Below are 23,673 nucleotides of genomic sequence, written 5' to 3'. Positions count from 1 at the left end.
ATTTACAATGCTAAATGTATTATTTTTAAGTGCTTAAATCACCTGTTATTTCAAGCTCTTAAATCACATTGGAGGGCTTCCCTGGTGGTGCAGTGGTTGAGAATCCGCCTGCCAATGCAGGGGACACGGGTTCGAGCCCTGGTCTGGGAAGATCCCAAATGCTGCGGAGCAACTAGGCCCGTGAGCCACAACTACTGAGCCTGCGCGTCTGGAGCTTGTGCTCCGCAACGGGAGAGGCCGCGACGGTGAGAGGCCCGCGCACCGCGATGAGGAGTGGCCCCCACTCGCCTCAGCTGGAGGAAGCCCTCGCACAGAAACGAAGACCCAACACAGCCAAAAATAAAATAAATTAATTAAAAAAAAAATTTGTTCCACATCTAAAATAATTCGTAATTCATAGGTATGAATTATTAAAACAATAAACATGACACAACTAAGTTTCTCTCCACCCTACGATGAATTTCCATTAAAAAAAAAATCACATTGGAGTGTCAATGATTGCTTCATACCACCTGTGTTTCTGAGTTTTGGGGGAGTAAACGGTATTAAATGATAACTTTGTCCCACTCTCCAGGCATAGATAGCAACAGGCTATGTGTGTGGCTTCTGCCTTTCTCCCCAGGGTGAGTGAGCACTTCTTTCCCTCTGGTTTCCCCTGGAGGCTGTGTGTATCATCTAGGTTCTCTGTGTGTGATCAGACCACTGTCAGGGAAACGGGTTTTGCAGGTAGGGTTGTTCTTCCTGCTTCTTGCCAGATCCTCTAGTCTAGCCTCTCACAACTAGGCCAACCTGGAAGGGACACGGCCAGGTCTGCAATCTGGCGCCACCTGGTGGGGGCTCTGATGGCATTTGGGCGGATGGGGCTTGATCCAGGGGTCACTGGCTAATACTTCGCAGTGGATTGGGTGCATTAGCCCATCTACACTTCTTCCCCATGCCAAATATTTTTATCCCCTTCTAGATATGCCCCTAGTTATTTTGTTCCTGAACCTAGCCCAGATGGATTGGTTCTTACTAACATCTTATGATTCAGCAAGTAAATCATGAAAATGGACCAAGGATGACGAGATCAGGGTTTTAGAACAGGTTCTTCCATTGGCTAATTTTGTGACCTTTGTTGCAGCACTTACACCCTATGGGCCTCAGTGTACCATAGTAAAAGGAAAGAATTGACTCTGTGATTTTTAACTGTGAATGCCAGGAGTAAAGAAGGGTAAGATAGTGTTTTGCAATAAAATGGAATCTTTACTGCCAAGGATACCTGCTTTGTTTTTCTGCTAAAACTTGTTGCCTGTGACAGCATCTCCATTGCCATGGCAATATGGTTGAAAGTGGTGACATCACACTGAGTTGCCATGGAGATGTGGATGCTCTCACAAACAATGTATTCCTTCACTGCTGCGTTGTGGGAAGTTCACTCTCCAAGATGCTTGCATTTCCCAAAAAAAACGGTTAGCTGGGATTGGAATGCAGTGGTTAGGGGGCAATTTATTCATTTCAGCTTCAGCCACATACTGCCCTGCCTTGGTTCCTCCCAGGCCATTTTGTTCTGGCTTTCTCAGCACATCTATTGATTTGGCCAAATGGGGCTCAGGTACGTCTCTTTCCTTAGCTACTGTGGAGACCCTAGAACTCTAGAAGATGATTCTAATCATGAAAAATCAAGATCAGAAAAGAGAAGACTAAGGAGCCTCATTTGCCTATTTTGATGGCTAAAGGTTCCTTTAGGGCTTAGCTGCAAACAGATCCTCTCCCCACATGGACTGCTGGGCCCATCGTGCCCACAGCCTAGACCCTCAGACTTGATACTGCTGGAGTCCTCAGGTTGTTCCTGCCCTGGGCAATGGGAAGTATGGGTCCATAGAATATTCTCAGGTACTGCTCCTTCTGGCATGGAGCTGTTGCTTGATCTCTCTCCTTGTTGATTGACCAGGGTCACATGGCCCTTATGTGGCCCTATTATAGAGACGCATTTCCCTCTTTCTAAATCAAATGGTGCATGAGTTTCCAGATGGTATGGAAGGAGTCTCAGTTTCACTTCAAGAGAGAGGAACCAGCAGAAACTAAGTATGGGTCTCTCTCTCCTCCACTCCAGGCCCTGCTTTTTACTTATGAAATGCTCCCAGCTTCCTGCTCAGCTGTAGGATCTCACAGCCAAGGGCACTCAACTGGTAGGCATTCTGCTGGTGGAGATGGCTGGTGAGGTCAGCTGGGCTGCACTTAAGCCCCTCTGAGGGCTGGTGGTTGGGTCTGGTTTTCCCCTCCTCCTTGAAAAGTTGAAGGCTCAGTTTGGACCACGGTATAGTTTAAAGCTTCCTCTCCCTCTCCCAGCCTGAGTCTTTTATTTGAGTGCTGGGTGAGGCTATTTCCCCTCTTCATGTGGTCATGGATGATGTGTCTAAGCTCCACTGGTTGTCAGTCTCCATGTTCAAATCCACCACCAATTGGTATAAAATGGAGAACTTTTCTTCTGGGTCCTGAGCCATGACCTTTGTTTTTACTTCAAACCCTCTTTTAACTCTTAGTTTGAGAGTTGAGCATAGGGTGTGTTGCAAGGGAGACTGAATGAGATCAGAGGCTGTGGAGAGTGAAGCCATTTGGTTTAATATAACTGAATAAATGGAATATAACTGAAAAGTAACAGTTATGGAGAGCTTACTGTCTTCCAGACAATGTTCCAGGTCCAACTGGGAGACTGTGAGGCGAATACAATACGATTCTTGTTCTAAGGGAACTTAGAAAAACCCCACACTCATATCCAGACCCAGGGCAAGACTCCTTCTGGCCTGGCCCTGCCGTTACCTGCTTGCTCACTAATTTCTCCTGACCTCATCTCTATAGAAGGACGCTGGTCTAGGTGATCCTCTGGCTTTGATACTGAACAATTACTAGTGCTGCAAGGGGTGTGCTTACAGTTGGTGGGCGCTGCAGTTGTAGAACTTGAACTCGGTGCCGACGAATATCTTTCCTGTCTCCTTGGATCTCAGCTGCAGCTCTAGCCCAAACCAGTCTGGAAAAAGGAAAAAAAAGGAGAGGGTTACAAATCTGGGGCACAGTGGAGAGACTGAGGGTTAATCATTCAGCCACTCCAGGGCTCCCCTGGGGCACCGATGGTAGATGGAACCTTCTTGAATCTTCTTCCAAGAGACTCCCTTTCATCCGGCTGATGACCAGCCCATCACTGAGACCCAGACACCCCCAGCCCCCCTCTTAGGGAGGAGGTAATGGATCAGATCCCACAGAGTCCCCTGCCTTGGTCAAATATGTTCAGTTACTGTCAGAAATATCAGGTCACCAATATAGAATAAAAATTTAAAAAAAATAAATATCAGAACAAAATTGGGTCATTTGTAGAGATGTGGTTGGATCTAGAGACTGTCATACAGAGTGAAGTAAGTCAGAAAGAGAAAAACAAATATCGTATATTAACGCATATATGTGTAACCTAGAAAAATGGTACAGATGAACCGGTTTGCAGGGCAGAAATTGAGACACAGATGTAGAGAACAAACGTATGGACACCAAGGGGGGAAAGTGGCAGGGGGGCAGGAGGGTGGTGTGATGAATTGGGAGATTGGGATTGACATATACACACTAATATGTATAAAATGGATAACTAATAAGAACCTGCTGTATAAAAAAATAAATAAAATAAAATTCAAAAAAAAAAAAAGAAAAAAGAAATATCAGGTCAAAAGCCCTAAAAGCCCCCAGTTCTATGGAGAGAACCCGCTGAAAACCACTGGCTGAAGCCACTGACATTCCTCGAAGGGAAGGGAAGTGTGGAAAAAATCTTTATGCACTGTGCAGGCTTAACCCAAATGCGAGCAAGGGATTTCCCTCTTCCTGAAGTTTGCTTTGGGGCATGACAGTTTGCTTTCAAACTCAAACAAGTTTATAAGCCCTACTGGTATCTGGCAATAAGGAGACCTAGTCAGGCAACTGTCAGTCAGTCTGTGCTGGTATTTGCCACCCGGTCCCCTGGGTCCTCTTCTCTTGGCCACCCTGGTAGGGCAGCCCCTAGCATATGACTCTCATGGCAGACACTTCTTACCTTGATCCAGAGGGATGACAGGCACAACCTTGGGCCCTGGTGAGATGCAGATGACCTGGCTCCCAGATACCTGTCCCTCTACCTCTGTCAGGTTCCCAAAGGCACAGGAGATGCCCGCAGACAGGTCGGGAGCATCACTCACAAGCAGGCTGAGCTGTGGGAGGAGCAAAGGGATATAATGCTGTAGGATGAGCCCCTGGGGCTCAGGAGACCTGGGCTCCAGGCCCGGCCCTGCCATTGCCCACTTGCTCACTCATCTCCACTGATCTCATCTATAGAGAGGATGTTGGTCCAGGTGATCTTCTAGCTTTGACACTGAACAATTACAGTAGCACTGCGAGGGGTGTGCAGGGCCAATGGTCTTTATTATTAATACTATTAATTTTTCAGTCTTGTCCGGCAGCAGAAAGCACTGGGGGGAGGGGGAGGGAGGGATGCTAGGGGGAAAGGTCCCAACACCCATCTCAGACCCAGCTCATTTTGACATGAAATCATGCAAACGTGAAAGCAAGTCATGAGCTGAGCCCTTCACAACTAAGCCTTAGCCCTGGCTCATGGGAGAACATGTTATCACCAGTCTGGAGGTTTATAAAGAGTTTACCGGGTTGGCGAAAGACAGCTGGCTCCTCACCCTGGCTGTCACTCAGGGTCTGCTTACCAAGGTGGTGGGTTTCCTAGAGTTTCTATTCTCTGTTCCTCTCTGGCTCTCTGCCCCCGGACAGCTCCCCTAGAGTAGGGCAGTCGCCTCACAAGGAGTGTAGGGGATCAGAGGAAGGCAGGAAGTGGACACTAATGGCTCAGATGATGTCTGCTGTTTCTTAGGGTTCCAGTGATCTAGGTCAGTGGTTTCCAGGCCTTTCAAGTTTGAACACTCTCCTTTGAATGGTAAAAATATCACAGAGTGTCAGAAGAATCTGTTGATTGAGAAATCATTTAATGGCAAAATGCTGCTCTGAATTCAGGGTACTTGGAAATGGGGTTGTACTAAGTGACCACAATATAATATCTAAGTGGTATTTGAAACAATAGGTGAGAAATGTGACTCTCAGTGGGGAGTGCCCATGGGGGTTCATGGTGACAACACTCTGTGGCCTGCAAGTGGCCAGTCATAAGGGAGGGAGGTCTCCCTTTGTCATCCCACCTGGCAGGGATTTCTTAGTCACAATGGCTATCACCTAGCCTTTCTATACATTTGTTTGCTGCTGAATCTCTGCCCCAGTTTCGTTTCCATGGGGCTGAGAGACTTAGGTACAAACTCTGCTGTTTGTTCCCAGAGCTCCATGGGAGCCAAAACCTCCCGGTGGGGATGAATGAACACAAGTCTTGGAAGGTTCATTAACTAATTAACATTTGTGAATGCTCATAAAACCTCCAGAATGAAATAATCGTGCAGGGCCTGAGGACACGAAGTATTTGGGGTTGCAACTCCACAGGTGGTTAAGGACCATTGTATTCTCTTTACTATTCTAAGCACATACTGTGAATTAAGTCTCAGTCTCTCTGTGTCTGCCTGTCTGTCTGTCTCTCTCTCATATACAAGCACAAAGGCAACTCCAGGTTTCTGTGAGAGACTGTATCAAGTGGACGATTGAAATACACCATATACCAAAGAATGGCATTGGATTGCATTATGTTGTAGCTGTTTGTTACTAAATGCAAAATCTAGATTTACAAAACAGATCAATAGGTAATGAATCTGCGAGGGGCTTGGCGAATGACTAGGCCCTTTACAATAAGAGTTACCATAGTTTTCCTACAAATATCAGGTTTCCTGGAGCATTTAAAGTGTGAGCCATTTACATTGTGCAAGTGTTAAAGGAACACACCCACACTTATGCGGGTCCCACACCCCACCCCTCCAACCTTTCGGATGAGTTTACTCACCAGCCGGCTGTGCTCAGACACTGAGATGCTGCTGGGATGCACCTCGAGGCTCATGCACTGGCTGATGCTGGCAGCAAATCGATTAGGTTCCCAGGCCCGCTGGCACTTGTCCCTGCGGGAGCACCTGCCACAAACACAGATTCACAAGAGGTCAGGCCTCTGAGACCCATCTGTTTGAGGCTCCAGAGTCCCCTGAAGGTAAGTGAGAAGGCTTTGCTGCTCTGAGGCCTGTGTACGTCTTCTCATGACAACATTCACTTATCCCAGAGGGCCTGGTGACTCCCAGATGGTCTCTATTGCAGTTAAAGTCAGACTAATAGAAGTGGGATCGACCGCCAACACAAGAGATGCGGTTTAGACATAAAAAATAGCTCTAGATAGACAGCATCGTTACGGGAAGCTCAGTGAGTGAGGGAGGGAAGGTTGGGGACGTGAGAAGTAGCAGGCAAGAGGCTAAAAATGTGAACTCTGGAGCCATGATGCCTGGGTTCTAACCCCAGATCTACAGCCTACTAGCTGTGGCCCCTTGGACATGTTCCTTAATCTCTCCACGCCTCAGTTCCCCCAACTGTAGAATGCCGAGGCCAATGATAATACACTACCTCGTAGGCTTGCTGTAAGCATTAAATGAGCTAGTGTTTAGAAAATGGCCCGTTCTTAGCCCTTCTAAGAACAATATTAATGATGGTGATTCTGAATATTATTATTCTCCTCCAGGGATATTTAAAAACCTGGACGGGTTCTTAGCTGTGTGGGACAGCATGCATGTGATCTTGTGGCTGGATTCATGGCTCTCTGAAGGCAGGGACCATGTTTTATGCATTGAGCTATTCTACCTGTCCATGGTATATTTTCAATAAATGTTTGTGGTGAGAAGGAGAGAGACAGACAGGGAGTCGCAGGCAGGGTTGCCCCTGTCAGAAGGCATGTGTGGCCGCTTCTCCTCACATCTTCATCTCTGGTTCTTGGCTTCTCTGCCGACAGCAGCAGGTGGGCACTGTGACGCCTGCACGCAGGTGCATCTGGTGGCCACTTAAGTCACATGGGAACACGCTCCAGGGCTGGTGCTTCTCCAGCCAAAGAGCCACTGGGGACACTACAAGATTCCACAACCAGGCGGAGATTCCCACCCGAGCTCCCCCCAAAGTCCCTCCCCCCTCTTCCTTTCCAGGCACATAATGGATCTAAATATGAATGCTGTCAAAGAAAAGAATTATTGAGGTTTAAGTGAATCCTTAAGATAGCTCTAAAGTGAGCTCTTGACTGGAGCCTTTATCTCATTGACTCACTGAAATGGCTCTTTTTTATCATACTATTTATGGCAACAGCCCTAACAGAGATAAATAGCCTCTGAGACAATAACGCACTTGCAAGAGCAAGGCATACAGAAGAAACAAGAAGGTTTCAAATCCCCCCCGGACCCAGAGGCTCTTGAGTAATTTCTCTCAGGACTCTGCCTCCATTAAAATCCAGTGTGTGGGCCTGGCAGCTGGGGTAGTCCATCCACTCGTTCTTGTTACCCAGGCAGGCGGATGGCGACAGGTGGGAGGGCACTGCCGGAGGGGCTGGTGAAGATGAGAGGGGCCAGAAGAAGAGAAACCTCTGGGTATAACCGGGAGGAAGCTTGTTCCCCATGTGCTCTTGGCAAACAGAGCTGCTGGAAGGAGAGGTGTGCCCTGGCAGGTGATGACAGGGAAGGAGCTCAGACGGCAGAGGAAACCTGAGACTATCTTCATGTGGTCCAGTCACTCTAGGAGCCCCAGCTGACCTGGCCCAGGAGGATGACAGGGTGGTCTGGGGCCTCCGGGAGACTTGGACATTGTGGCTAGATTGGCAGGGAGGAGCAGGGAGTGGGTAGTATGGCCGGATCTACCCACTGCACAGTGAGAGGGCAGGTAGCCCAGGACAAGGCATGAAGCTGGGAGTGGCTGTCAGGTTCTGTGGAGAAAGAAAACCTCTTGAGGTGAGAGAGCCTTCTGGCTGTCAGGCCAGCCTCACTGAAGGGAACCCAGTTGTAGCCACCTTTGCCCTTCTGGGGACATAGTGGGAGCAGCATCAGTTTCTTTACCACTTGTCTGACCTAAATGGAGACTCACTGTCTGGGGTCTGGTGAGAGCATTTCTGGCGAAACTTTTGGAGGAGGCCCTTACCTCCAAATCTAAGCAGGGACCTCAGTATCTGTGGGCTCCAATCCAGTCCGGATTTTGCATCTGTGAGGTGCCCGCTTCCCTCCCTCCCTCCATAGCCCTCCCAACACCTGCTGCAGAGGCTGGAAGCCAAGAGCTATTGTGCAGGACCCTGAACTCTGGCCCTCCGCCTCCGCCTCCACCCTAAACCCCGCACATTTCATGGGGATGCTTTGCCGGCTGGCACGGAGCCAAGGAGTTTCCAACTCCACTGGGGAACAGAATTCCTAGCCAGCTCCTGCCTTTGGAGTTTTCACCCTCTTCTCTCCCTCTGGGACACTTCGAATTAGGAAGTTTAAGTGTGATTTTGCATTTCTATTGAGCTGGTATTCAATGGCAGGGGATGTATCTGAATAGGGATGTGAGGCCAGTTGGAGTGAGATGCAGACTTCTTGGAATCAGGCATTAATGAGGCCAGAAGGGTCCTCCCAAGGGTTCTGCGTCCATAACAATTATTTTGACTTGTGTAGCTTATCCTGAGCTTCCTTATTGCCAAAGCATTTATTATTTCATTTAACCCTCACAGTTCACCTGCGAGGTAGGCATGACCCCCTATTTAGCGATGGGGAAATGGAGGCCCACAGTTGTCAGTGGACCATCCTGGGTCACACAGCAGCTAACTGGAGTCCAAGCTTCCCAACTCTAGTGCAAACTCCAGGAAGGAGGCACCTCGTTCAGGCTACACTGAGGAGGAGATTCTACAACTTCCCTTGTGAGCTCTTCCAATACCACTACCCTTCCCTGTAGAAAAGGTACAGACTTCAGAGCAGCTGGCCGGGGGGTGGGGGGAAGGGGGTGGGGGATCAGATTTTGGAGGTGAAATGAAAAACAGAGAGGCAGAGGCACTGCACTTGAAAAGAAGGCCCACCCATGGCCTCTTTTCCTCTTCCTGTTCTCAGCACTCCAACCACGATTAGAATTACTGCTCAGAAGAGGGAAATTCCTCTCTCCCTACGAACTGATGTCACATCCCTCATCAACACTCCCAGGAAAGTACCTGGTTTTCTGCATTCCAGACTTTTTTCCAGAATGTGCCAAACTTACATGTTGTGCAGGGCACACCAGCCACAGTGAGGGTCCCCCGAGCTCAGGCACTCCCCACAAGTCGTGTACTGTTCACAGGATTCCACAGGGACCCTGGTGATCTGGCCGAGAGGGAAAAGAGAGCAGGTTAGATCAGGGAGTGATGCCTCGCAGAGGTGTGTTCAGACTCAACTGCACCTAACCACACTTGCACTGCCACCGCCCCTAAGAGGTGACAATGGGGGGGGGTGTGAATCGGCGGCCTCAGTGTTCTCATCTGTTTGCCCCGCACGAGGCAGGTACAGCTAACAGGCCCCAGGCTTCTTGCCTTTGCTGGAGGTGGAAGCAAATCCTCCAGTTTCTCTTTGCCTGCACTAAAGTCCTCCGGAGAGCTGGGCCTGCTCCTGGCAAAGGCTGAAAACGGTTAACTCTGTTGAAAGGCTATTGAGTGCCACCAACTCGTCTCTGAAGAGCTTTCAGCTGGGCTTAGGCTGAGACATCCTGCCTGCACAGAAAACATTTAAAAAGGGAGAGAAGGAGAAACTTTTCCTATCAAATAATATTCATCTAATGGCATGGTCTTTTTACAGCCAACCAAACATACCACCTGGATCCAATTATCCCATTCTCTGATGCCTGCATTCAGTTTCTCTAGTAAATCTCCCATCCTTTGAAAAGTCTGGCTAAATGGGAACAGAGATGAGCTGCCTGTCTTGCTGGGGAAAGTGGGAATGTACAGATCAAGCCCCTGCCCCCCAGAGGATGTGGCCTCCTCCTGGCTTCCAGGTGGGGCCCTGCGGGGACACGAGCCGGGCCTGTTTGGTCATTACTCACCCTTACCTGCTCAACAGGTGTGACATTAAGGCCAGGCAAAGGGTCAGAAGATTGAAGTCTTGCATTTGGTATGTCCTAGGTATCTGTTGTTGGCTGGGGCTGGAGGCTGCTGGGCTGGGAATGGGATCTCATTTGTTAGGGCAGAGAGGTCCCCCACCTACTGGATGTGTGAACCCAAGTGGAAACACAACCTGTGGTCCAGCGGCACAGTGGTCTGCCTCTAGCAGGGGGACAAAGGCTGTGATGGAGATGCCTTCACAGCACGCTCCTGAGAGGCTCAGGATGGAGTCGAACACTGCTCACCCGGCAACTGTTTATCAGATGTCACTATGAGAGGCTCCGGTGCCGCGTGATAGAGAAACAGCAGCGAACAGGGCACAGATCCTGCCCCCCAGAAGAGCACGCAGCCCAGTAGCAGTTGATAATTACAAACCGAGACCTGCTCTACATTGTGCTCAACATCCATTGCAGGCAATAGGTATGTGCCCTGGGGGCCTTGGCAGCTTAAAGGAGGGCCGTCCAGCACAACCTGTCTGGAGGAAGGGGTCAGCCTGTCTGGAGGAAGGGACCAGTCGAGTAAGGGTGAATCAGGGTAACAGTGGGCCCAATGCAGATGCTTGGAAGGGCATTCCTAGCTGAGAGATTATCACGAACAAAAGTAATCATGGCTAAGTTCAGCCTAACTCAAGTGTGGAGTGTATACTGGGTGGGCGGGCTGAGAGACGAGGCTGGTGGCATGTAACCAGGGGCCAGACAACGAAAGGTCTTGGGTACCAGCCCCAGGAGACTTCCTTCTCTCTGTTGGGTGCCCCCCACACCCACTCATTCTCCCCACATCATAAACACTTAACATTCTGAATTACAAAGCTTTTCTCTGAGTGACGTGATCAGCTTTAAGCATCCCTAACTTCCCTTTAATAATAAAAATACAAAATGCAGAAAGCATAAATATAAAATGTTGCAATTCAGGGAAAAAATTGATATTCTAAATGGAGGTTGGGGGAGTAGCTGATTTGAAATAGTTCATGCAGAATAGGTCCGAGGGTTGAATTGACTCTACATCCAATATGACCTGACAGGGTGATGTCATAGCTAAAGGGGCTAATTCGATCATGGGCTGCATTAAGGGACATGGTGTCAGGATGGAGATGACCTGAGTTCCCAGCTCAGGTCTTTGCAACCTGCTCTAAGAGGAGGGTTGCTCAACCAGAGAAACTTTCCAGAGGGTGGTCACGATGGGGTGGGACCCAGGTGTGGCATCTGAGGTACAGCTGATAGACCTATATGTTTATTTAGGTCAAAGAAGATGAATGTCAAGGTGGCCGTGGAAGCTATCTGCCACTGTTTGAAGGGCGGCAGTGTGGCTGCAGTAAGACTCATGGGTGAAAAGTTCCAGGAAAGCTCAACAGAAGAAAGTCAAGGCTGTCCAACAGTGCAACAGACCTGGCTTCCAGCAGGGACTCTCTTCCGTGGGGCGTGTAAGCACAGTCAAGGTGACACATGTCTGGGAGGCTGTGGAAGGTATTTCTGCCCCCAGAGGAAGGCTGCCCTAGTCCTTCTAACTCTGACATTTAGGATTCTATTTCCCACAGTTTGCCTAACTCCTTCCTGAGACTGTTCATTTCTGTCCTGAATGACTTGGACAGTTCAAAGATCCAGCCACGCCACTAGCCACTGATAGCAGCCCGCATTAAGGAGCAACCGTTGACCCCTGACTCACGTCCTGTGATTCCTACCAGAAGCACCTTTCCGGCAGGTGCCTGCCAGACGCTCTCCCAGCATGCCTCTCCCAGGCCTGGGACTCTCAGCCCTTCAGGATATCTGTGACCCTAGCCACCTGGGGGGCTTCCGCCAGCCCCCTCCAACCCGCCCTCGGAGGCCTGAGAGCCGCAGCCCAGTGCCCGGCCTCCCTTTCCTGGGTTTCGGGCTCCGTGTGAGTGATGTCTGCATCTGGCTGGAAATTAAAACAACTGTCTGCATTGCATTCGGCCCGTCTGTCAAAACACAGCCCAGCTCTCAGCAGCTGGGGAAGGGGGCCCTGAATGGGAGCAGTGTCTCCAGCAACAAAGCCCACTTTCACGCCAAGTGCCGCAGAGATAGTGAGAAGCCTTTTCTTCTCCAAACGTGAAACCAACAGCACAACTATTTTTCCTGTTTCCTGGGCCCTCCTGGTGGGAATTTTTTTTTTAATACACTGAGTTGAAGAGCAAAGTGAAACAGGAAATTTATAAGGGGGGTGGTTCCTAAAATTTGAATTATTCTCTTCTCAAAGATCTAATAGCCATATGCAAACCAGAGGAAAGCAATGTCACAGGGACTGGAGGGAGGCCCTCAAAGTTAGGTGTCTCCGTGGGTGCTCTGTCTTTCCTATAATCATGTGTTTCTGTATTCATTCATCAACCCATATTCATAGATCATGTCCTACAGAAAGGCCAGTGCTGGGCACTTTAGGGGAATAAAATCAACAGCAGCATTAAAACACAGCCATCACCTTCAAGTTGCAAACAGACTAGCAATAAAAACAAGAAAAGTGATGTGTGTTCTAAGAGAGGTATTGAAAGAGGGCTGAGGGAATTCAGAGCAAAGAAAATACTACTTCTACGTCTGCGCCGTCCAATGTGTGGGCCCGTGTGGTCACCAGCATCTGGAGTGGGGTTAGTTTGAATTCTATTCCTTAGAGATGTGCTCTAAGGACACCGGATGTTGACGGTTGAGCACAGGAAACAAGAATGTAAAATAGCACAGTAATAATTTTTTATTGACACATGTTGAAAAGATAAAAATTTAGTAAATATTGAGTTAAATAAAATCTACTATGAATTTCAACTGTCTCTTCTTACTTTTTAAAATATGGCTGCTGGAAAAGTTAAAATTACACGCGTAGCTGTGTGGATGGCGCTTTGTTATCACGGGAGAGCACTGCTCTAGATGGGAGTCCCAGGAAGGCTTTGTAAGGGATGTGGCCTGGGTCTGGGTCTTCAAGGGTGATTAATATTTACACACATGAAAAGCGTCCCAGGTGGAAAGAACCACATGAGCAAACATAGGAAAGCAGAGTTTCTTCAGAAAACGTTGCATGAGGGTGAAGAGTGATGGGTATAAATCTAGAAAGGCAGTTTTGGGTTAACTTGGGAAGGACGGAGAAGGCCACAGAGCTGGAATACATGACGTCTGTAAGCTCTCCAGCCTGTCACTCCTTGGCCAAAAGAATGTCCTCCATGAAGAGGTGGCCTGAGTTCTCAAACCAACATCCTTGGCATTACCTGTGAGCTTAAGGGGCATAAAAATCCAGAGTCCACTGGGTTAGAACTTCTGGGATGGGGCGGGGCCTGAGAAATGGTTCTAACAAGCTCTCCAGGTGATTCTTATGAGAACCACTGGTAAACGTGACCTCATGTCTTGGGGAATCTCTTTAAGTGTCAGGCCCTGGGGCCATGAAGAAATAGAATCAAACTCTGCCTAGGGACTACGAAAGGAACTAGTGGAAGGAACTAGACTGACTCAGGGGGAGGAGAGATGGAGGTTAGCCTGGGGACTGCGTTATAGCCAGGGAGAAATTGGTTCTAATATCTCTGAGTCTATGGCCCTGAAAGACCAAGTGCAAACTTCTGGGGTCAGGGGCCACTTTACTCTGCACCAGGCGAAGGTAGGCACTTGCTCTAGGACCTGGTGGGTGGGGGAGGATGGGGAGGGGATGGGCATTGTCCCGGGAAGCTGGAGAAGGCAAGGGAGCTTCTCCTGGAGAGTGTCCACCGTGTCAGGCGGCTTTGTCAGGGCTGACTCAGAGTTTAATGGGACACTCAGTGACACTTTAATTAGTGTTTGTTTATTATGATTGCGCTTTAATTATGCCTGAGGCTCCCCACCCCCTCTGCTCCGAGCGCTGGGATCTGAGGGTGGCTGCGTCAGCAAAGGAGTGTGGTGGTGAAGGGCCTCCGACAGAGGATGCCCTTCTCCCGCCCGCCTCCACTGCCTTCTCCCCAGGACCAGGGGACCGCTTCGCACTGGATTCCCCCCGCACGCTTGGCATTCTTCTCCACTTGATCTTATGTCTTGTAATTATACCTCTAATGAATATAACTGTCCGATCAAGTCATTTACTGAAGAAACACTCTTCATGAAAGGTGACTCATACTGTGTTCTTGTCTCCTCTGACCCCGGGGCCTCACATCTCCAGTGCCCCCCTTGGCCTCAGTCTGTGGGGTTGACATACGTGGGAAGGGCTCAGCAGGGGTGCAGAGTTCGGAGTGGTTCTCTCCCCAACCCAACTCCCTCCCCTTTAAGCACACTGGTCAGCCCATGGGGTGCAGCGCCCCTCACAGCAAAGGATGTGATATCAGATTATCATCGGCTGTGGGAACGAATCACCAAGGGAACTGCTGGAACCATCCTCCTTCCTGAAGATGTTGAAGGACAGGGCATACCCATAGGGCTTGGACCACCCAGGGTGAGGCCCAGAGGGCCTCTGTGGCCCTGGTAGTTACTATCAGACTGGAGAGTTACTACCATCAGGTGCAAACCCATCACTCTTCAGAGAAGAGTTCCCCAATGGCGGACCGAGGGACAGGAGCCCTTTGGTGCGTAAACCTGGGGAAAGAGAATCAAGGTTGTATCTCTGCCACCCTGTGTGGATGCCTAGAAGGAGCCACCTTGGTTCTGAGAATCTGGGGGCATCTATCGGAGAAACAGCTGAGTTGAAAGCAGAACAACACAGAGGATTCTGACCATGGGCTGTGCCTGGGTGCCACGCGGTCCTTCAGTATTTACAGAGCATTTATGTTGTGTTAAGCTCTCCATTAGGCATTGGGTGACATTCTCTGCCCTCCTGGGGCCCATGGTTTGGCTGAGGACAAAGGAAACAGGATCGTCTTAATACGGCAGAATAGATACCGCAATAGAGGTATAATCAAGGGACAGTCGTGGCTCAAAGGACAGAGCTTGGAGGTTCTCCTCAGGGAGCTTTGGCATGGGCACTCTGTTCTAGAGGCTGAAGGATTCCTTTGCAGTCCTGCACGAGAGAGAGGGAGAGAGGGAAGGAATAAGGGAAAGCTGTTCCCCAGGCTGGTAGGGCCCCTTGGGGACAGAGCATTTAATCCCCTGCTTCTCTGGAATCTGCTCCCCCCTGCCAGATGGTACACCTGTCCCCACATGTGTCCCCTGCCTCCTGACACAAGGAAAGAAACAGTGGCCTTCTCAGTGGCTGAGAGCCAGGTGGTAGGGGGTGGGAAGTGATGCAGCCTGGGTGGAAGCATGCAGTTGGCCTGAGCTACAGCCTCCTGGTCTCCAGGGCCCGGAGCAAAGTGCACGGCAGCTGAAACGCAACTGGCTCCCCACACCTCTCTCCTTTCCTTTGTATCTTCTCTTGGTGGTCCCTCCCTGCCAGCCCAACCTCTCTCCCCTTGGAGTTGGTAGGGTCTCAGACCCAATTTCTCCTCTTTTTCCCAAACCAGATCTGTTTTCAAGAAGCAATCTGATGCTCATTTGCATTCACAGCTGAGTGCAGACTGACGGGAAGCCCCACCAGGGCTGGTGTGCGGGATGAGCTCCACGGCACAATCGCAACAGATGCCGATGCCCAGAGAGGGTTTTAGCACTTTCTGAGTGCTCTCACACCCCTTATCTCATTTGATCTGCACAGCTCCCTGGGGAGGAAGGGAGGTTAGGGATCCATTTGTTCCACCAGGAAATAGAGGCACCCAAAGGGCTGGCTTAACCCTGGGCTCTACCGTGGCCCGTGGTGGTGACATGTCATAAGGGATCTTTCTGAGGAACGGAGGGACAGGGGGTTCAGGGGTCAGTCCCAGGAGATGGAGCTGGGACCAGAGCAGGATTCAGGAGGCGGGAAGCAACCAGAGGGCAGGTGAGGCTTTGGTTTCTCTGACTCCACTGCTCCTAGGAGCTGGCCAGCGCCCAGCAGTTGTTACCTGTTCCCCTGGGTGGTGGGAGGAGTCTCTCTTCACCGCTTACCCCGAATCTTGTCAGCCCCGTGGCGAACAGGTACAACCAGCACTGGGAGGTCTGAGAGCTTAGGGTTCTGCCTTCCCTGTACACCCGATGGGGCCAGGGTTCACAGTCCTCACAGGGAGAGGAACGTGGGCAGACGGTCAGGGAGGCCAGGCCAAGGCCCCAGCCCTGGTCAGTTTCTCTCAGGCACCCAAGCCAAAGTGGACCCTCCGGGAACAGGCCAGGCTCCCCTGGCTCCTGACATGCCTCAGACTATGGCCCCTTTGAGTCAGCAAGACTCCACAGAATAATACCTGCATCCTCTCTCCTATCCTTTACAGGCAAAGAGCTGCCTGAAACAGCATCTTAATCTAATTCTCCCCCGCTGGGTGTGCTTGGGGGCAGAAGTGAGATCGTCTCCTTGGATCTGCTCCCCAGGGATGGGCGGAGAAGCGATGGGGACTGAGGCCTCCTGCCTGGCACCACCTTCCTCTGAGCCGGGCAGTTGACTGAGCTTGTTCAAGGGAATGAAGCAGCAGGAACGATAATGATAGTGGCCGTTTATGCTGCACCTACTGCACGCCAGGCACTTTCCCTATGTCACCTCACCTAATCCTTACATCAGCCTTGCAGGCGAGGGATTAGGCCCACCTTACTTATTAGAAAACTGAGTCTTGGGTTAAACAAACTGCCCAAGTTGCATGCCTTGTAGGTGGCGGAAACAGAACTGGAGTCCAGGTTCATCCGACTCCCAGGTTGAGGTGGTGCGGTGGAGGCACAGGCAGCAGTAAGGAAAGGCCCCTCTCCTGGGGCTGCCCCCAAGGGGGGCTGTCAGGGTCCCCTTTCTTTCTCCTGGACGTCAGGGCCCAGCCGCTGTAATTACGCTCCCTCACCTGACCACTGCCTGCCTCTTGCTCACTTTTCTCTGGTTGCTGACAGAGATTCAGCTGGTGCATCTGGAGCCAGACCCCAGAAGGGGTGATGTGAGAGGGTGAGGGAGGAGATGGGTTGGTGGGGGTGAGGATGCCCTGCTAGATTTTTTTAAAACCTGCCAGGACCATAAGAGTAATGGACATGACTCTGAATGGGTTCCACAGTCTCCATCCTGAGCCTGCTCGGAATGTCAGGGCCCTCAGTCGGCACAGAGTGGGGGCAGTGGAGGTGGCAGGGGCCTCCTGTCCTGGTCTTGCTAGCTGTTCGCTGTGAGGCCTTGGGCAAGCTGCTTAACCTCTTCAAGCCTCCCTTCTTTATTTTTAAAATGGAGACAGCAACACCCGTCTCACCTGTCCTGCCTGTTCATCAGGGACTAGGGCACCTCTGAGCTTCTATTTTCAGCCTCAGTTTTCCCTACGAATCAACTTCCCAGTAGTTAATGTGAAGAACTCAGTATTGTTTGTTCCCAGGGTTAGGTCCAGTTCTTTAAAAATCGATAGTCATGTGTGAGATCACCTTAAATCCTCATAAAGTAAACACCAACCCAGCCCGCTGCCCATCCTCTGAGCTGTGAAAGTCACATGATCAATATCATTAAGAAGAAGGAGACCCCAACCTCCCCCCCCCCACCCCGCCCCGCCCCGCCCTGCCCCGCCCCGCCCCCAGAAAACCAGCTGGAGGTTCTGGAGCCTGTGATTGCAACCAAAGCAACGTGCAACCTTCTGACCAAAAGCTGACCCTGGGGCCGTCTCCTAAGAACTTCTGACTATCTGGAGACCCGAGGGCAGAGTGACGTTCAAAGAGAAAATCTATTTTTAATGACTTGGGGGAGAAGAGTGGAGTAGCTGATTAATTTGGAGTAATTAAAGCTATCTATCACTCCCAGAGTGGGAGCCAAAATTGGTTGAACTTTTCAATGATATTTTTTCCTTCTCATTCATAAAACCCAGCAGAAGGTCATGCAGGAGTTAAAGGGGAAAGGATGATGGGGAAAGAAATTTCTGGCCCCAAAGAGTGGAATTCATCCTATTGATGAGCACTTGGGTAATGATGGCTCCTCCTGTACCCTTTTGGTAGAGGCCATATTTACTTTGTCCTCGTTAAGAAGCTGGACTTTGAAGGAGACAGTCCTCAGTTTCAAATCCAGCTGCTATGATTATCGACTGTATGACATTAATAAATGGTCCTTATTGTCCTTCTTGCACCTCAGTTTCCTCCTCTGTGAAATGCTGACAAATAATGGTATTAACTTCACCGGGTTGTTTTGAGGTTTAAGTGACATCTGTACACAAAGAGGCTTGCACACAGTTGGTGCTTAATAGTGGTAGTTATCATGCTCGATCTCTCTGTGCAGACCCACTGAAGGTGGCAGTGTTTGCGAGCGAAGCTGCAGAGGGCCCTCACTCAGACTCTGCACTCCTGTGCAGGCTGACCTTGAGTAAGCCACCTCGCCTCTTTGGGCTGAGACTGCTGTTCTATCTATCATATGGGGAGAATTAGGTCTACACAGCCACTCAAACTGTTGTCCTTATTCATGACATAATCCCTACTGGAGGCTGAAGAACACTGAAATTCAGTATCCTTGGCTGGAAAAAGTCAAATTGAGCTTAGTCTCCTAAGGAAGAAGGTGGAACTCGGGCAAGGAAGACGTACAAAGAGGGAAGAAAGTGAATGGGCAAAGCAGATATTCCAAATACCATACCATACTTTCTCAGACAGGACTCCTGTGCCAGAAAGGGCCCTCTCTAGTGCTGTTTTTTGGAAGGCTCTACAAAGAAGCAGAGAGGCTGATACTATGCTGTCTCCATGACAACCATGGATTTATTCAGTTAGGGAAAGCAGGTGGGGTAGGAAATAGGGGATGAGAGGATTTGGGAAATACAGGGTCTATGAAATAGCTAAATCAGATCTCTCATCTGGAAACCAGATGTCTGGGATTAACCAGGGCCCACAAAGCTCCCTACAGGGCCAACATCAACTTGTCTGCCCCAGAGGGGAAAAGTGATGATGGCAAGGGGATGGAGTAATGAAGCAGGGATGCCCCTTCACCTGTGCATTCCCATTCCTTCATTCACACTTCTATTCCTCCAGACTTTTCCAGTGGGGCCCCTGGATGCAGAGAGCCCAAGGGTAGCCTTACCACATGGAGCTTGATTTATCTGAGAGCTGGCATCTGCCTAATACGTCCCGGTTTCTGGGCCCCACCCCTTCAAATTCTGGCTCTCCTGCCTTCCAGCCACACCAGAGGGTGTGGCCCTCCCGTTAATCCCAAATTCTCTTTGAAGCATGTATGGCTCATAAGCTCTAAAAGGTGAGGTTTGGGGAGGGAATCATCAGAGCCCAAGAAGAGGCTGGTCGAAGATCTGGGGTAAGAATGCCTTTGCTGTTGCCTGGGTAGGGAATGGGGCTACCTTCAGTGTTGTTTGAGAAGAGGACTCAGGGAGTCCTCTAAGAGGGAAAGTGGGGCCTTCAGGACTCCACTGCTCCTCAAGGGGGCCCTAACGAGCTCCCTTTAGCAGAGTTCCTGGCATCGCCTCCACACCAGGCTCCAGTTCCTGCCTCCCAGTGCCCAGCTGCACTTCTGCCTCTGATGTTGCCACTCAGGGTTATTGATGGGAGCTGGTAAGGCCTTGGGGACTCCTTGTGTGCTGATTTTCCATCCTTGATACCTTCTGTGGAATTCTGGGGTATTGAAGGGACCCCAGGTTGAAGTTCCCAGGTCATCTTGATGTAGGGAGAGCAAAATCCTACCAGATGGTGAAAGCTGGACTGGGGTCTGGTCAAAAGCCCAAGTGCCCTGGCCCCTCTTCTGTCCACCCCTGTCAACAGCTGTGCACATAAGAAAGCTCTACCCACAGGTGCTGGATCTGAGACGGGCCTCCCCCTCTCTGCCTAAGCTATCATACGATTCTGAGTAGACAGGAAGCCATTGGACCCTCGTGCTATGAATATTGGTCTCCAGTGGACCCATGGCGTGCATCTTCTCCATCATTTCTCAACTTGTCTTTCTTTTTTTTTTTTTTTTTTTAAATGACACATACATTTAATTAATTAATTTATTTATTTATTTATTTATGGCTGTGTTGGGTCTTTGCTTCTGTGCGAGGGCTTTCTCTAGTTGCGGCAAGTGGGGGCCACTCCTCATCGCGGTGCGCGGGCCTCTCACTATCGCGGCCTCTTGTTGCGGAGCACAGGCTCCAGACGCGCAGGCTCAGCAATTGTGGCTCACGGGCCCAGTCGCTCCGCGGCATGTGGGATCTTCCCAGACCAGGGCTTGAACCCGTGTCCCCTGCATTGGCAGGCAGACTCCCAACCACCGCGCCACCAGGGAAGCCCTCAACTTGTCTTTCTAACCATCTGAGATGAGGCCATCTTGTCCTCCCTGACACATCAAATCTGAAAATACTCTCTCTGATTTTTCTTAGTATGCTAAGTGACTAGCTCCCCAGGGAAGGACAGAGCAGTTTCTTGTCACTCACAGCTTCCTGGGATATGTTAATAGGTGAGTGGACGAGTGTGCATGTGTGTGTAAGAGACAGAGAGAGAGGTGGAGGATACGAGTATAAGTTAAATCTCTGCCTAAGGAAAAAAGTCTCCTACACTTATATTAAAATTTTTAAATTTCCTTTCTGTATAGAGCTCACTTATTCATTCATGCCATTCGTTCATTTTACCTTGGCAAGGTGGTATGAGGCGGGGGGCTCCCATGCTTTGCTGAATCCTGGGCCTCGGTGCTGCTTTGGGAACTGGTAGAGACTGGCCAACTGAATAAAGACCATTCCACTGAGGCAGCGATGACTACAGAGCCACAGTGCTCTGCCCCCTGGGGACTAGTCAGTACCGGTTGATTGGCCTGGCCTCAGGCACCTACATTCATGTAGACTTGCTTTATAACTGGGTGGACCTGCATGTGGTGGAAATACACTTGGTACTTATAATTTGTTCATTTGTCTATTCATTCATTTACTCATGCATTAGTCCATCTGGCTACGGATCCTTCCTTCATTCGTCTACTCATTTATTCAACAGACCAGGTATCATGTCCTGTGCTGTGGTAGAGCAAATCCGAGTTAGTCGTGGCCCTCCAGTGCCCTCCAGAAGTACCCCCTCTGGTGGGGAAGCTAGAAAGTGAAAGATGTCACATAAGAGTTTCAATGGGGAATGATCACTTCGGGCTGAAGGGACCAGGAAGGTGTCATCATGTGTAGCAGGCCTTGAAAACTTGGTGATATTTTGAGAGGCAGGAATGGAGGAAGGGCATTCTGTGAGGAGAGAAAAGCATGAACGGAGAACAAACATGAGAAGGTACAGGAAGAAGCCCAGGAATGGGCGTGTATCAGGACGAGATGGCTGGTCAGAAAAGTGATTCGGGGGTAAGTCATGGAGGGCCAGGGTGGTGGAAACAGAAGAGAAAGGAGGAAAAGGAGCAGTTTTGCATTTCTTCTCTCATGATGTGTCCTAGGTCTGTCCCCACCATGGCATGCCTGCTGCCTCCCTCCACTGGCCCCAGCTGCAGGCCCCCATCCTCACAGTGGGCTGGTGGCTGATGGCCCATTGGTCTCCCTCTTCTTCTTTCCACACTACATGTGTTCTGCACACCCTCATTTTTTCTTTTCTTCAAAAAGGTGTAGTCATTGAGGTCATGGGCCCTAGAATCAAGCTGCCTGGGTCCAAATCCCAGCCCCTTTGCTTATTAGCTGTGTGACCTTTGGCACGTTACTCAGCTCTGAGCCCCATTTGTTGATTTGCAAAATGGTGATAATTATAGCACATACTTCTATAAGACTTGCTATCTGCAGATGAGGAAGAAACGGAGGCACAGAGAATCTTAGTGAATTTGTTGATAGTCTTATAGCCAGTACATTGTAGAGCTGGGATTCAAACCTAGGTAGGCTGGCTGCAGAACTCCTCACTAAATTGCCTCTTAGGCATAATGGGTGGCATGGGTTAGAAAACACTTAGCCCAGTGCCTGAGATATAGCTGTCAGTTATTATTAATATATTAGGGACTGGCTATGTATTCTGTGTAGGCATGAAGTTCCAAGATGAACAGACATGGCCCTGATCCTGAAGTACTCACAGTGTTGTCAAGAAGACAGATGGACCCCCAGATCATAACGAAACAGCACTATGACCGAGATGTGGTAAAACTACAAGAGCAAAGAAGAAGGGCAAATCAAGGAAGGCTTCCCAGAGGCAGTGTTTTGTAATGATGGCCTCAGCTAAAAAACAATCAAAAACCAATACCTTCCCCTACAAAAAACAAAATTCAAAACAACATGAAAAAAATGCTTCTTGGATGAAGTTTATAATCCAAATACCCCAGCCCAATGTTTCAGTCTTTTAACCTCTTTTAACCACCCAGGCTGAACTTCCCACTCTGGACTCCTCTGTCAGCACGAATCCCACCCCTGGCAGGCTGGCCTCCTCTCCTGCTCTGCGTGGTCTTGCCTCCTTAACTTTCTTCGCTCATGCATTCCTGCTAATCAGAATGTCCTTCCCTCCCCTACACGTGCCAATGACTGCTCCACACAGCCTTCTTCCATCAACCTCTGTGACCCTTCTCTCTGAATCTAGACTCTGACCCACTACCCAACTGGCAAGACGCAAACATACTTTTTAAGCTCTTCTGAGGTCTCTCTCTTTTTAGATTATTCACAGGGCTCTGCTTTTTATTTCTTCATATGGGATATCCCTGTATGTTCCAACTCCAGTTTCCTACATAAAATACGTCTATAAATACCTGCTGAGAAGCTAATCACACTTACTCAGTGATTCAGGTTTTATTTTAAGCTCCTTAAGTAAATGTACTAAGAACTATGCAAAGACTCTCTAGGTGTGGCTGAGCCTGCTGGCATTCTGCTGGGATCCATTAGGTGATGTGAAGGCTTTTTGTGGTTTGTTTAAATAGACAACGTTTCTAACCCAGCAGAGGTGCACGGTGTCACGGAAAGGACACGGCTGTTACTGTCAGAAGAACTTGGCTCAGCCACACTAGGTTCTCAGCTGTGCTGGGTAAGCCATCTAACCTCTCTGAGCTTCACTTTCCACATCTGTAAATATTAGCGGATGTCAAAATTAAAGCATCCACCAAGGCACCGAGATACAATGAATGCAGCCTGCTAAAGTACGGTGCAAGATTTCAGAGTAGATTCTTAAGATCCAAGTTCATGATTCTTCTACCCTTTATTCTGTATCCCCTGACCCAGATCAAGGCAATGAAAGGGTCGAAGGACTGACGAAAGGATTCTGTGAGATGTTTGGAGGAGGACCTTGGGATGCTGTGACCTAGCCACCCTTCAGTAGGACCACTTAGAAAGCTTGATGCATCCTCTGGACTGTAGGGGTCAGGGTGGACAGGAAAAGCCAGGAGGCAGGAAATCCAGAGGGTAAGGTGGCGAGCTCTTAGGAGACAGGGTGAAGGCAGGACCGTGGGAGGTCACTGAGCTCCCCGGGGATGGTGGCAGGCCGAGGATGTGCAAGGGCTTCCTTGCATCAGATCTAGATGTGGACACCTCAGGAAGGAGAGCCGGCCTGGCAGCATTTTACTACTTGTCCAAGAGGACCCCTGGAGGTGGGGCTACGTCACTAGTATGAGCGTCTTCACGTGAAGGGAACTGCTGGCTGATGGAGGCAGAGGGGAGAGTGGCAGGACAAGAGGAAGTACTGCCCGCCTGATGGAAGCAGCAGCCAAAGCAGCTTGGCAGAGAGGTGCCCACAGGCCCAGGGAGGACTCAGCCCCGAAAGAGCCAGAAACGCCAGCCTGCTCGGAGAGCATGAGGCTGTCTTGTGACAATTCCAGTTCAAGAGAGAAGG

The 23,673-nt window shown here is 49.8% G+C and overlaps 1 protein-coding gene across 2 annotated transcripts in view; it reads right to left on the bottom strand.

Annotated features, from left to right (window-relative positions):
- PLXNA2 (plexin A2) overlaps positions 1–23,673 on the bottom strand; it is a 214,226-nt gene that overhangs the window by 72,174 nt on the left and 118,379 nt on the right. The window contains exons 5-8 of one of the 2 annotated variants that reach the window (XM_007163953.3): positions 9,169–9,269; positions 5,939–6,062; positions 4,055–4,208; positions 2,914–3,010 (exon numbers count right to left, since the gene is read on the bottom strand). In XM_007163953.3, the coding sequence (XP_007164015.2) occupies positions 2,914–3,010; positions 4,055–4,208; positions 5,939–6,062; positions 9,169–9,269 (476 nt within the window). Of the gene's footprint in view, positions 1–2,913; positions 3,011–4,054; positions 4,209–5,938; positions 6,063–9,168; positions 9,270–12,827; positions 14,990–23,673 lie in introns of those variants that run through there. The other variant, XM_007163954.2, reaches the window with a different exon arrangement.

This window comes from Balaenoptera acutorostrata, chromosome 1 (genome assembly GCF_949987535.1).
Source record: "Balaenoptera acutorostrata chromosome 1, mBalAcu1.1, whole genome shotgun sequence".
Taxonomy (NCBI): domain Eukaryota; kingdom Metazoa; phylum Chordata; class Mammalia; order Artiodactyla; family Balaenopteridae; genus Balaenoptera; species Balaenoptera acutorostrata.
The sequence above is the reverse complement of the archived record's forward strand: the minus strand, read 5'-3'. Positions and strand labels throughout refer to the sequence as shown.